Below are 13,207 nucleotides of genomic sequence, written 5' to 3'. Positions count from 1 at the left end.
AAACCTTGCACAAAGTTTTGCATTGTTTTAACTGAGCTGAAACAGCCACAAAACTAAAAACACCACCTTGCAAATTTAGCTGTCTTACACAGAATGCGACTAGTGAAGAAACAAGACAAAATAAGAAAAACCAGAACAAACCCAACCAATAAAACCCCAAACCAAGCTAGAATATATAAGAAGCATCTCTTCCACTTCACTTTTCCAGTGACCAAGCCATGAGAACAGCTAACAAGTAACTTAGTTCATTCAGTTAGTATAAAACTTTATTTTTTTTGCAAAAGTTAGAGGAAATTGCTGTTTCAACAGCAACAGGCCATATTCTTCCTTCAATTTCTAAACCCATAACAAATCAGAGATTAGCACTGACATACAGCACTGAAAGCTGCTACTATCATAACAAGTGTTCCCCCCACTCCGTATCAGCAGGTTCGGTGCGTACCACGGCGCTGGCGTCCTGCAGCAGCACAGGATGCGGAGGATGCAGAATCCCACCTTTATCCCAGAGGAGGCAGGACCCGGCCCGGTGACCCCGGTACCCCCCATGCGCTGGAGCCGGCCGCGGCAGGAGTGAACGGGCGCCACCTTGCGGGGCTGGTGGGCACCGCTCCGCGCTCTCCCTGTCGGTTCTCGCCCGGCATTAGCGGAGACGGCAATTCGCAGCGATGTATTAACGAAAACAACCCACCGCCGTTAAATTCTGCAGGGATTCCCAGCTCCCGAAGACCATCTAAATCTGTCCGTAGTGAAACCGAAGCGCTACGGTTATGCTGTAAAGTTTTCATTCGCTAAATCTCCTGCCTAAGCTGTTCCCAGGCTGAGCTCTGCGCCGGCACCAAACCTTTATAGAGCGTGGTGTTGTTTACTCCTCATGCATGCACTGCAAAGGCTCTGGCTGAAGACCCAACAAGACTTTAGAGATTTTCATTGCCAATTCCACTCCAGCTGCTCTGCGCTGCTCCAGCGGCTCCAAACAGCTGGAAATCCAGTGGGAACAGCAGCTCAAGCACTCCATACATCAAGGAAAGGGGCCCTCCCCAGATGTGGCACAGCTGGTACACCAGCTCAGGCACTACTCACCATCAAGTACATCCAAACTAGAACTTTACACCTGCTCTCAAACTTAACCATGAACTCTTGTGGCTAAAGGAGCCACAGCCAAACAGAATGTGTGGCAAAAGGCTTTGGGGCTCTTCTAACTCAGAGCAAAGACCAGTTTAGTTTCATCTGTCCTCAAATGAGAACATAGCCAACACACACACACACACATATATATATATAAAGGCAATGTCAGCAAGCTAGTATTACAAGAAATCTGGTTCTTCATTTCGGAGTTGTGGCACAGGATGATTTAAACATGCTCTGTATGACATACAAGGTCCGAGGTGCCTGAAAACAAATACCAGTTCCCACATGTGTGTAACGGTGTCCTGTCTACATCCCTGTAACAAAAAGCTTTTCACATTCAGGTCTAGCAGACATCTAAGCCCAACAGACAGGTCTCTCCGACAAGCACTGTTCAGAGCTGGGTACCAGTGGTCCAACAGGAACTCCAGAGCTTTCAACCCCTGCAGATTCCAGTGTTCCAGAGGTTGTCTATCAATCACCTCAACATGTATCTCTGCTAAGCAGAAATAGGAAAAAAGGGTGTTGTACAAAATGCATGGCTTAAAGGAAGGCACAGTGAACTACAAGGCAAAGAACACTCACTGCTATACATGTCTTTCATAGATTCATAGAATGGTCTGGATTGGAAAGGAGCTTAAGATCAACCAGTCCCAACCCCCTGCCATGGGCAGGGACACCTTCCACTAGAGCAGGTTGCTCCAAGCCCCTGTGTCCAACCTGGCCTTGAGCACTGCCAGGGATGGGGCAGCCACAGCTTCTCTGGGCACCCTGTGCCAGCGCCTCAGCACCCTCACAGGGAAGAACTTCTTCCCAATGCCCATTCTGAATCTCCCATCTGTCAGTTTAAAGCCATTCCCTTTGTCCTGTCACTGCATGCCCTAATCCAAAGTCCCTCTCCAGATTTCTTGTCAGCCTCTTTAGGCACTGGAGCTGCTCTAAGGTCTTCCCAAAGCCTTCTCTTCTCCAGGCTGAACAAGCCCAACTCTCTCAGCCTGTCTCCATGGCAGAGGTGCTCCAGCCCTCAGGGCATCTTTGTGGCCTCCTCTGGGCTCGCTTGAGGAGGTCCATGTCCCTCTTGTGTTGTCTCTGCTCAGTTCTAGCATTCTATGATTGAACCTGGCCACAAACCATTCAACAGATCATTTCTTTTGCCTTATAAATGAATAAACATAGATTGCACAGGAGTATTTCTGCAATAGTAGAACTGAAACACAGTCCTAATATGAAAGAAATACCCAGTCAGCCTTCAAGACCATGGACCAAATCCATATATTTGACTATCCTGCATAAAACCACAGGTCTGATCAGGTATCTCTCCTCAAAATAGGAGGAGATTCTGGGAAAACCAATGCACATTGAGATGCTACTTTAAAAATAGCCACATTTTTGGCAAAACCACCAACACATTGCTTTTGTTACTTCTCCCTCTATCCCATTAACTCTATCAACACAGAGCCATGCTGAGAGCTAGTGAAAGGTCCTTGTTTCAAAACTTTCTGTCCCCATGCAAGTGGAGTACAGGAAGTAGCATATTCACTGTGATAGCCAGCAGCAAAATCTGTTTGTTTCCAGTCTGCTTTCATAAATATCTAATTTGCATCAATATTTTCTCCAAAAACAAAACCATGACTGACAAACACACTGAAACTGATACAAGGCCATGCAACAGAAGAGAGGTGCTGGAAATCTCAGTCACTTCTTCTGTATTCTGATGATGTCCCACACACTGTACATCGCCGTGAGTGGAGGCTGAGACACACCACCCTCCGTTGTCTCCAGCAGTTCAGGACTGGAAGCCCAAGGGGCCAGCGGGGGCATCAGAAGCCCTGGGGTAGTAGAGAACAAGAACTGGTTTTTCTTAACTTCTTAGTTCTGAGATTAATTTGCTGCTCCTGAACATCATAAAACACTAGAATCATAGAATGGTTGGAAAGGACCTGAAGATCACCTATTTCCAATCTCCTGTCATGGGCAGGGACACCTCACACTAAACCATGTCACTCAAGACTGTCCAACCTGGCCTTGAACATTGCCAAGAATGGAGCATTCACAACTTCTCTGAGCAACCCATTCCAGTTCCTTACCACCCTCACAGTAAAGAACTTCCTTGTACCTATACCCTGAACTTCCCCTGTTGTAGTTTAACCCATTATCCCTCGTCCTGTCACTACAGGAACTGTACCCACACACTTTGAGAAGACTCTTCCTTTCCTCTCTCCTGACATTTGTACTGTTTTCAGGGGGAAACCCCAACCATTAGCACAACTGTTTAATATACTAACACTTTAATCTTAACCCGATCTTCTGGCTGTTCATATTCATAAGCAAAAAAAAACCCCAGCCTTAAACACATGGAAGATGTAAGCTAAACTGATGCTGGTGAATCCAAAAACACTGAAAACAGTACACTTTTCTTCCTTCAATCTGCATCTGAACACTGAAGGGAGGGTTATGCTACCAGAACTTTTGCATAGAACTAGAATCACGTGAAAAGGAAGTTTAAATAAGGGAAGAGCAAGGAATTTAGCTAAAAATAACAACATGGTAATTAAAAAATGTATCAGAACAGGGGGAATCAAACAGAAACGTAACATTTTTTCAGTCTCCCCTCAGGTCAAGGGCATTTCTCTGCCTAAACGAGCAGCACTTCCTGAAGAACTCACGGAAACAGGGGTTTTAAAGATGAGAATACCAGATGCTGAACGTAATATTCTGCTAAATCGTGTTCCTGGATACTGCTGGAGATCACTGACTGAAGAGCCTTCCTCCAGCAACCTTCTTTCAGGAAGCTCCCGGTTTTCTTCCAGTGCATTAGTGACTTTTGGAGGTGTTATTAATAATTAAAACTTTTCTTTTAAAATTATTCATTAATATTAACTTTGTCTGAAATCTTCCTGGAAGCTAATACCTTTAACAGAAATAAAGCAGTAGAAATACACTAACCACAACAGTTAAATAAAAGAAAGTATTTAATTTGAGACAGAAGTTACTTCTTGTAAATTCACTTTCCACAATTCATACTGGGTAATACAATAATAATGCTGCACAGAGACATTCCCAGCCTTCACTTTCCACACCTATGAGAAACTGAAAAGCAATAGCTATTGACCAACCCAATCTCCTCTTTCGCTTTTGATTCCTCTAAACTAATAGAAGGTAAAGTAAAAGAAGAAAGTAAAATAGTTTACAACACCTAAAGTCCCATTAGTGCAATTCTGCCTAAAGGAAATCCTGATGAATGCCTGAAATCCCATCTCTTCTGCACACTCAGACATCTACCCACATTACTCCAGCAGTGCTTGGCTGCACATGTCCTTGTGGTTGGAGTACTTGCCCAAAAAATGACAGATGACATTAATTTCGTCTTCCAGCTTGAGATAATACAGAAGTACATCTCTTTTTCTCCCGAGAGCATTCTAAGCATCTGGTAGTATGTGAACTTGGGCCAGGGACACTTCTTATCTCCTCTTCTTAGTCACAATGCAGAGAAGAACCCAAAATTGCCAGGGATGGAGGAATAAGGGAGAATAAAGAGGAGGAATTTCCCCTGAGAGAGCATGCTTGTCCTGCACCAGCATCTGTTTACATTAATCTTATGTTTGAAACCCCCAGATACCATATAGATGAAGTATTCCCATAGAGTCTGCTTTATCGGGACCCCACCTCTTCCACTCCACTGCACATGGACTATAAAATTTCATCTTCTACAATCATGCAGACACTGTCACGTCTCCTCCCTTGGAGCAAACAAAGGTCTGCAAGACATACCGGGGGCAAACCGCTACCCGGATTCCACTGGGAAGCATGCAAGGGCTTCTACCATTGATTTAGTGGGAGGAATGTGGCTTGAGCCTCTACCTGGAAAAGCTCAATGTTACCTACAGGTTCCGTGCTCCATTAGAGGAACCAGTTAATTCAATGTTATTCCTAGGTCTTGCTTGGGTTAATTTATTGAACTCTGTATGACATATTTCTGGTATTTTGATTTGACTTTCCTCTTGAAACACTGGGTACAAAGTAATGAATGAAGTCCATAAGAGTGTACTGAGGGGAACTGGGTTCTTCTCTAATATCACAGCTCCAAACTCTGGTCTGCAAAACCCACTCTACAAGCTACAAGTAGAAAACTGAACATTAAATTGTTTAAAGCTGTTTAAGTAAGTTTCAGTCTTTTTCCTTACAGACATTTTCTACCCTCAGTTGCCTCAGAAAAGATGAGGTTATTATTTGGGTGTAACTATACCCTACTTCTGCAAATATTTCTCCCCATTTTTTAAGGAGGGAAAAGAGTGCTCCAGAAGATGACAGCTTCCAGCAAGTAAGTGCTGCCAGATGAATCCAATGGGCCTTCTCACTTACATTCTGCCTGTAACAGAGTCACTGAGTACTCTCACGTAACTCATGCCTCTAACTGCTGTTCCCCCCCACCCCAAAATCCTCCTTCCCAAATGTTGGTAAGAGAACGCTTCCCTTTTCTTCATCTCTAATAACCTGCATGTGTCCAAGCCTGCTTCTTACCAAAATGACAAGTTACAGTAACAGAACTCAGTGCAGGGCAATGGCAAGAGTTACAGGACTTATCACGACAACTGCAAGACCAATGCGTATCAGATGTATCTTCAGTAAAAACACATCTTCAGCGTGACAAGATCATAGACTCATAGAATAGTTTGGGTTGGAAAGGACCTTAAGATCATCCAGTTCCAACCCCCTGCCATGGGCAGGGACACCTCACACTAAACCATTATCACCCAAGGCTTCATCCAACCTGGCCTTGAACACTGCCAGGGATGGAGCATTCACAACCTCCCTGGGCAACCCATTCCAGTGCCTCACCACCCTAACAGTAAAGAATTTCCTCCTTATATTCAATCTAAACTTCCCCTGTTTAAGTTTCAATCTGTTACCCCTTGTCCTGTCACTACAGTCCCTGTTGAAGAGTCCCTCACCAGCATCCTTGTAGCCCCCTTCAGATACTGGAAGGCTGCTATGAGGTCTCCACGCAGCCTTCTCTTCTCCAGGCTGAACAGCCCCAACTTTCTCAGCCTGTCTTCATACAGGAGGTGCTCCAGTCCCTGATCATCCTCGTGGCCTCCTCTGGACTTGTTCCAACAGTTCCATGTCCTTTTTATGTTGAGGACACCAGAACTGCACACAATGCTCCAAGTGAGGTCTCACGAGAGCAGAGCAGAGGGGCAGGATCACCTCCTTTAACCTACTGGTCATGCTCTTCACAAGATCTCAGTTAAAGCTATGCAAGTCAAACTACACTTTTAATAATGTTCAGGTGCCAGTATGAGAGGACACGGGAAACGGTTTTAAGCTGAAAGAGGGTAGATTTAGATTAGATATTAGGAAGAAGTTCTCCCCTGTGAGGGTGCTGAGGCACTGGCACAGGATGCCCAGAGAAGCTGTGGCTGCCCCATCCCTGGCAGTGTTCAAGGCCAGGTTGGACACAGGGGCTTGGAGCACTCTGCTCCAGTGGAAGGTGTCCCTGTCCATGGCAGGGGCTGGGACTGGATGAGCTTTGAGGTCCCTTCCAACAGAAACCATTCTGTTATTTCCTATTTGAAAGTCAGCTCCTAGAGAGAAATAATGATGTTTTGAAGTCCAAGCCTATCCCTATGTACTGCGACATTTTCCTAAGTTTGACTTGGGGTACATCAACACAATAGTATTTCTTTAAATATTCAATTTCAAAGTTCTCACAGCATCAGCTATGTCTCTGATGATTAAAAAACTGATATATTTCCTTTGTGTGCACATTATGAGATACACATTATAGTGTCTGAGGACCTGCAGTTTCTCATTTTAAAGAGCTGGCTTTTGCTTTAACTTTTTGAATACACAGAGAAAAGCTACTCCTCATGTTTTTGAAAGCCTTCTGAAGCATTTCTGGGGTGTCAGCATTCTCATTTGCCACAAGAAGCTCTTTCTGATGAGCTCAGGACTTCAGCTTCAAATCAAGTTACATCAGAATGACATCAGCTGAATATTAATCAGGGCAGCATGCACAAACAGGTGTGACAAAACCATGCTGCTACTAAGATGTGAAATCCCAATTCATAGCAAGCCCCCAAAAGAGCCTGGATTTAAGTCTATCCAATAAAGACAGACACAAAAACCTATCAAACATATTGAAATAACACAACTGTTTGCTAAAAAAGTCACGTGCTGTAGAATCATTCTCTTGAAAAAATCAAACAGCAAAATGCAAACTCTCAGTTTAGTGTAATTTGAATACGGAGAGTTACACATTCATTTCTGGATGCTGACAGCAAAGGCTGTGGTTGCATCCTACTGATACACGCTACTCCATTACTTACAAATCCCACCTTTTTGGAGGCCCCTCATCTCTTCAGCCCTGCTGGTTCAGCTGGGGCTGGAATAACACACACACATGGCACAGGGAAGGCAAGGAGGAAATCTAACAACCAACAGAATAGTACCAAGAAACCACTTCTTACAATGCTGCAGCAAAAGCACAATGCTGCTGACCTTTGCTTCTAACACAACTCTTTATCCAGGTATTCAGATAAAGAAGGGAACATCCACAAGTGACATTATAAACAAAACAGATCATACGGATACAAAGAGAAAGACCCAGACAATGCTGTCACTCTTTACGACTCCTAAACACAAAGATCTATAGGTACCCCTATACCCTCAGCTGAGTTGTATCAATTAAAGGTATATTTTATCCACAGAGGCACCCAGGGAAGTTAGTGAGCTTTGATTGTGAGTTCTCCTTTGAACAAAACAACCTTCACTTAAACAGCTGGGTTTTAATCTTTTCTGAATTCAGATTTATTTTTTCTTTTAAACTTTGTAGAAATAAATCTTGTTCTCAGTGGCAGTGAATCTATAAAACACTGTCACAAGAACAGTCCCTACATTTTCAACCTATTTTCACTCATCAGAAAGTAGCTCAGAACAATGTAATTTTAAAGTAAAAATAAACCTAAACATACATTCATCCAAATTACTCACATATAGATCACTATGTTCAAAATTACTATTAAATAGACTTTATTCCTTTAATCTCTTCCTATAATTTGTGGCAAGGAGAATACCTATATTGTATTAGGACACTATACATTTTAAAAAAGATCAGTACCAATGTATGGACTGTGTTGTGTGTCTGAGGGGAATGGAGGTTCATGAAGGCATGATTTGCATTTAAATCAGATGTGTTAAACAGAGAAGGGCTATCTGATAAGATACTATATATTTGATAACATACATAAAATTGAACTGGTTTTAGCGAACATGTCCTTCAAGATTTTGGAGTTAGTAGATCTTGCCCTTCTCCAGCTGCTTTTTACTCCTAGATTAAGAGAGGGTGTTGGAACTAGGTGATCTTAAGGTCCTTGCCAACCCCAATTCTTCAATGATTCTTCAATGATTCTCCAAGATTGTTTTGCAGCTCTTTATGAAGCAATTATAAAACTAAATTAACTGAATATGCATAAATGAGGAAATATGCTCCTTACCTGCAGAAGGGACTACGGCTGTTATAATTCAATTTAACACATACACACTAATTCCAGCAGTGTACCAAGCGATTTCCGTGAGGTGGTTCATTTGACTTCAGATGTCAGAAACAGCCCTGCATTGTTTAATATTATCTTCATTAAAATTAGATTTATTCAAATTGAAACAGGGCATGACATTGACTTGCAATAATTTTAAGTAGGTACATTTTAAAAGAAAAGGAGGAATTTAAATGAACAATCTTTTTTCCTTCTTTTATAAACTATCAACTGCTAACTGCTCATCATTGAACACTACACATTTATTTATAGGATGAGCCATGCAAATACCTAATAAAGCACAGTAATACTGCTGGCAATATTTAGGCTTTATAGAATGTTTACAAGCATAATTAATCTTCACAATAACCTTGTAATGTTGGTAGGGAGTGAAGTACTCATTATTCTTTAACTTCACATATGGGAAAACGGAAACAGAGAGATTAATTTAAAAACAAAAATGCAAGTGTACGTCCCCCAAATGCAAAGTCAAGGCCTAAGCAAGGAAAAGACTAATTTTAAAGGCATTAAAATCAATAAAAGCAGATGGGGCTCTGAGCCTGTGAAAACAAGTTCTCTTCAGGAGTGTAACATTGGACATTTGACAGTCTGGGCTAATGTTTTCATTAGAACGGTTGCATTATTTTCCATCATTAATGAAATGGGCATCCAGTTCTGCAGCAGGATCAGCCAGGCCCTGCTACAGCTTCCAGCCCAGCATCTTTCCTACCTTTTTATAACTAATTTCAACTAAGAATACGCATTAGTTCTTCAGAACACAGAGAGGCCTTTATTTAATACCAGAAAGAATGAAGAAGCATACACTGAGTCAATGCCACCTTTGTCAGTTAGGGCAACCGAGCACTGGCCTGGGCCCATTTCTCCTTTGGTTTTCATAGAATCACAGGATAGTTAGGGTTGCAAAGGACCTTAAGATCATCCAGTTCCAACCCCTGCCATGGAAGCAGGACAAGGGTGTCTGCAAACTTAAACTGAGAGGCCACTCTCCTGCATGGATTTTTATCCTACAGAAGTAGAAGGAATACCATTGTCTCCTTCAGATATTCTGATTATTCAACCACAGGGAAACAGACTGCATATATACTCCACAACAGTCCATGGTAAATAACTTCCTAGCAGGACATTGTTGCTCTTGGTTTGGCTTCACTTCCCTTGAGGGTACAGTGCTTTTAACAGAGTAATTCCTGAGACGTGAACAAGCTTTCTCTCAGCTGATCCACCTGGGTTTTTCAGAAGAGAACCTGATAGTGCTTCAGTTCAACATTTTCACTGGGGCTTTCACTTACTCCATCCCCCACAAACAAAAGGTCATGAGAATAATGACGTAAGGAACTCTTCTTCATGGGTGCTGATTGTGGAGCAGTGGAAGCAAACGGATTCCAACATGGAGCTGACGTATGTGAGCACACGCAAAGGAAAAGTCCATGTACTCGGCCAGAGCTGGTCTGGTCTTTGTTCCTGGGCTGGAACACACTTCTGCCAAGGAACAAAATCCAACGAGAAAAGGGTGTGCCATAGCAAAGAGACGTCACAAGGCAGCAGTCACTGGAGCATGGAGAAAAGGAAAAGGGGAGGAAAGGAAAGCCTCATTGTGGAAGGCCATAAAATGGGGATGCTGGCTCCAACCGAGATATCTGACTGTTGGGCAGGGGATGCTCTAATGGAAAGCGCTCACTTGGAACCTCAGCCAAAAATTCATCGTCACAGCTGCCTGCATTGTGTTAGTTCAGGTTTCAAAGTGTGTGTGTGGGGAATATCGAGAAGTATCCCATGAACTCCGATCATGCTTGGAAGCTCCTACAAAGCCACTAGATAGCTAATCCAGGCACTTATACACAAATGTGTACGAATACTGCCTGCAGAGGATCCCTTTGGGAAAGGGCAGGTGGTGTACACCTGGAATTCCAAACACTAACTGCTAACTTCGAACTTCAGAGAAATGACGTGGGTCTCAAGGCTTTATGAATAAAAAGGAAACTGAACCCCCAGCACTTACCAGAAAGCCTTTTACCAAGTGAAAAATACACTCGTAGAAGCCACAAAACACAGGAAAAAACTACGTAGAATAGGAAGCAAAATAGTGAGAAATTAACCAATTTCCTTCGTGGTGTGATTGAAGAGGTTATTAGAGGCAAACACGCATCCTTCAAGAGGGAAACTCAGCCCTAACACACTGATATCAGGAAGCATCAATTGTGACAGGTGAAATGAAAGATGGAAATAAGGAGACATGAGAGGAAATGTGAACAGCAAACAAAAGAGCTGTACCAGCAATATCAAGGCATTCCTGAGATACATCAGAGGGAGCATAGCAGCCTGCTGGGCTGCGGAGGAATCAGTGGACACTTTACATTTAGTATATGCAGAGGTATCCACAGAAGATGAATATATACCTGTAACTTTTCATGTAGAATCACAGAATAGTTAGGGTTGGAAAGGACCTTAAGATCATCCAGTTCCAACCCCCTGCCATGGGCAGGGACACCTCACACTAAACCATCTCCCCCAGAGCTCTGTCAAACCTGGCCTTGAACACCACTCAGCCTGTCTTCATACAGGAGGTGCTCCAGCCCCTGATCATCCTCGTGGCCTCCTCTGGACTTGTTCCAACAGTTCCATGTCCTTTTTATGTTGAGGACACCAGAACTGCACACAATGCTCCAAGTGAGGTCTCACGAGAGCAGAGTAGAGGGGCAGGATCACCTCCTTTGACCTGCTGGTCATGCTCCTCTTGATGCAGCCCAGGATACGGTTGCTTTCTGGGCTGCAAGCGCACACTGGAGTTGGCCCATGTTCATTTTCTCATCGAACAACACCCCCAAGTCTTTCTCCTTGGGCTGCTCTGAATCTCTTCTCTGCCCAGCCTGTAGCTGTGCCTGGGATTGCTCCAACCCACGAGTAGGACCTTGCACTTGGCATGGTTAAACTTCATGAGGTTGGCATCAGCCAACCTCACAAGCGTGTCCAGGTCCCTCTGGATTGCATTCCTTCCCTCCAGTGTATCAACAGAACCACACAGCTTGGTGTCATTGGCAAACTTGCTGAGGGTGCACTCAATCCCACCATCCATGTCAGTAACAAAGATGATGAACAAGACCGGTTCCAACACCGATCCCTGAGGGACACCAGTTGTTACTGGTCTCCAGCCGGACATTGAACCATTGACCACAACTCTTTGCATGCACCCATCCAGCCAGTTCTTTATCCACCGAGTGGTCCACCTATCAAATTGATGTCTCTACAATTTAAGAGACAAGGATGCTGTGGGGGACAGTGTCGAACGCTTTGCACAAAACCAGGTATCTTCATATGTGTATCTATCTTATGTGAGATGCCAGAGATGATGCTGGCATCAAGTTGATAAAATTAGGGGAGAAACAGTCACTGAGAATATGTATAAAATATCTTGAAAGTATGAAGGAATTTAATATGAAGTACCTTAGCAAGTGACAGAAAAAAGCATTTACATGCACTAACTTATTAAAATGTAAACACTATAACTAGTTTTGAGACATAAAAGGAAATCCTAGAAATTACAGCTGAACCAGCTTTACTTCAGTGTAAGGCACTCTGAATGCCTACCACAGTCTGGTAAGAAGTGAAAAATAAAATCAGGCTGATAGAATTGGTTGAGATGAAGTGAGTGAAAAAGTGCTACAGAAAAAAAAAACCCAAGTGTTTTTAAAAACTGAAAGGAATATTAAAAAAAATGAAAATAAGCAATTTTGATTGAAAATAAAACTCTTTTGGTTTAGTAACTTTTAGAACTCACAACCACAAGGCAGCATGATGAAGTCCTTACATTCATGTTTATTTAGGCAAGGACATCACTGTGTAAAGAAGAGACTCCTCCTACGCCTGTATTTCCCCATTTCTCCTCCAAGACACAGAAGACCTCATTTTTCTCAAGAATTAAGGTACCAAATCGATTACAATCTCACAGCACATTTTGATAAAGAAGGAAAGTTAACTACATTAGCTCAATACATAAAAATATTTCACTTATCTCCTTGCCAGGAACATGCCAAACAGCAGAGCAGGCCCAGATGTAACGCAATACTCCACACTGCTCAGTTCAGCATTAGCCTGGTTAGAATAATTTTATCATAAAATGATTCCCAATATAAAAATACAGATTCTTTTGAAATATTTGCCTGAGTTTCAGAATAAAGGAGCTGGGGAACTGTAAAGGTAAGAGGATGGATGGAACTCACCTTGACACAGAATCAGATCAGTTGGTAAACTCCTGTATCTGAGTAGTGAAATAAGTCACTTAGGCCCTATGCCCTTGTGTGTTACGCAGACATCTAGCCAGAAATCCCCTCCCAGTGGAATGAATGCCTGCCTTTGTAATTCCCCCATGTGATTTATGAATGAAATTGCCCTAATATTTAAAAGGGTAATTTTAAGGCAATACCACTGCATGAGTTTAAAATGTCAATTAAAAAACAAGGGGAAAAAAAGCAAAACACGAAACAGGCTGGCAACTGTTCCAGACTTATTTTCATACACAGACAAGATTTACG

General features: G+C 42.8%; 1 protein-coding gene across 1 annotated transcript in view; it reads right to left on the bottom strand.

The window, feature by feature from the left end:
* Window positions 1-641, bottom strand: part of PHF21A (PHD finger protein 21A) — a 54,633-nt gene extending 53,992 nt beyond the window's left edge. The window contains exon 1 of the mRNA XM_034062458.1: window positions 540-641. Coding sequence (XP_033918349.1) covers window positions 540-641 — 102 coding nt within the window. The remainder of the gene's footprint in view (window positions 1-539) is intronic.
* Window positions 642-13,207: the final 12,566 nt, after the last annotated feature.

This window comes from Melopsittacus undulatus, chromosome 4, assembly GCF_012275295.1.
Source record: "Melopsittacus undulatus isolate bMelUnd1 chromosome 4, bMelUnd1.mat.Z, whole genome shotgun sequence".
In the NCBI taxonomy this organism is placed as follows: Eukaryota; Metazoa; Chordata; class Aves; order Psittaciformes; family Psittaculidae; genus Melopsittacus; species Melopsittacus undulatus.
This window is presented reverse-complemented; position numbering and strand designations above follow the sequence as displayed.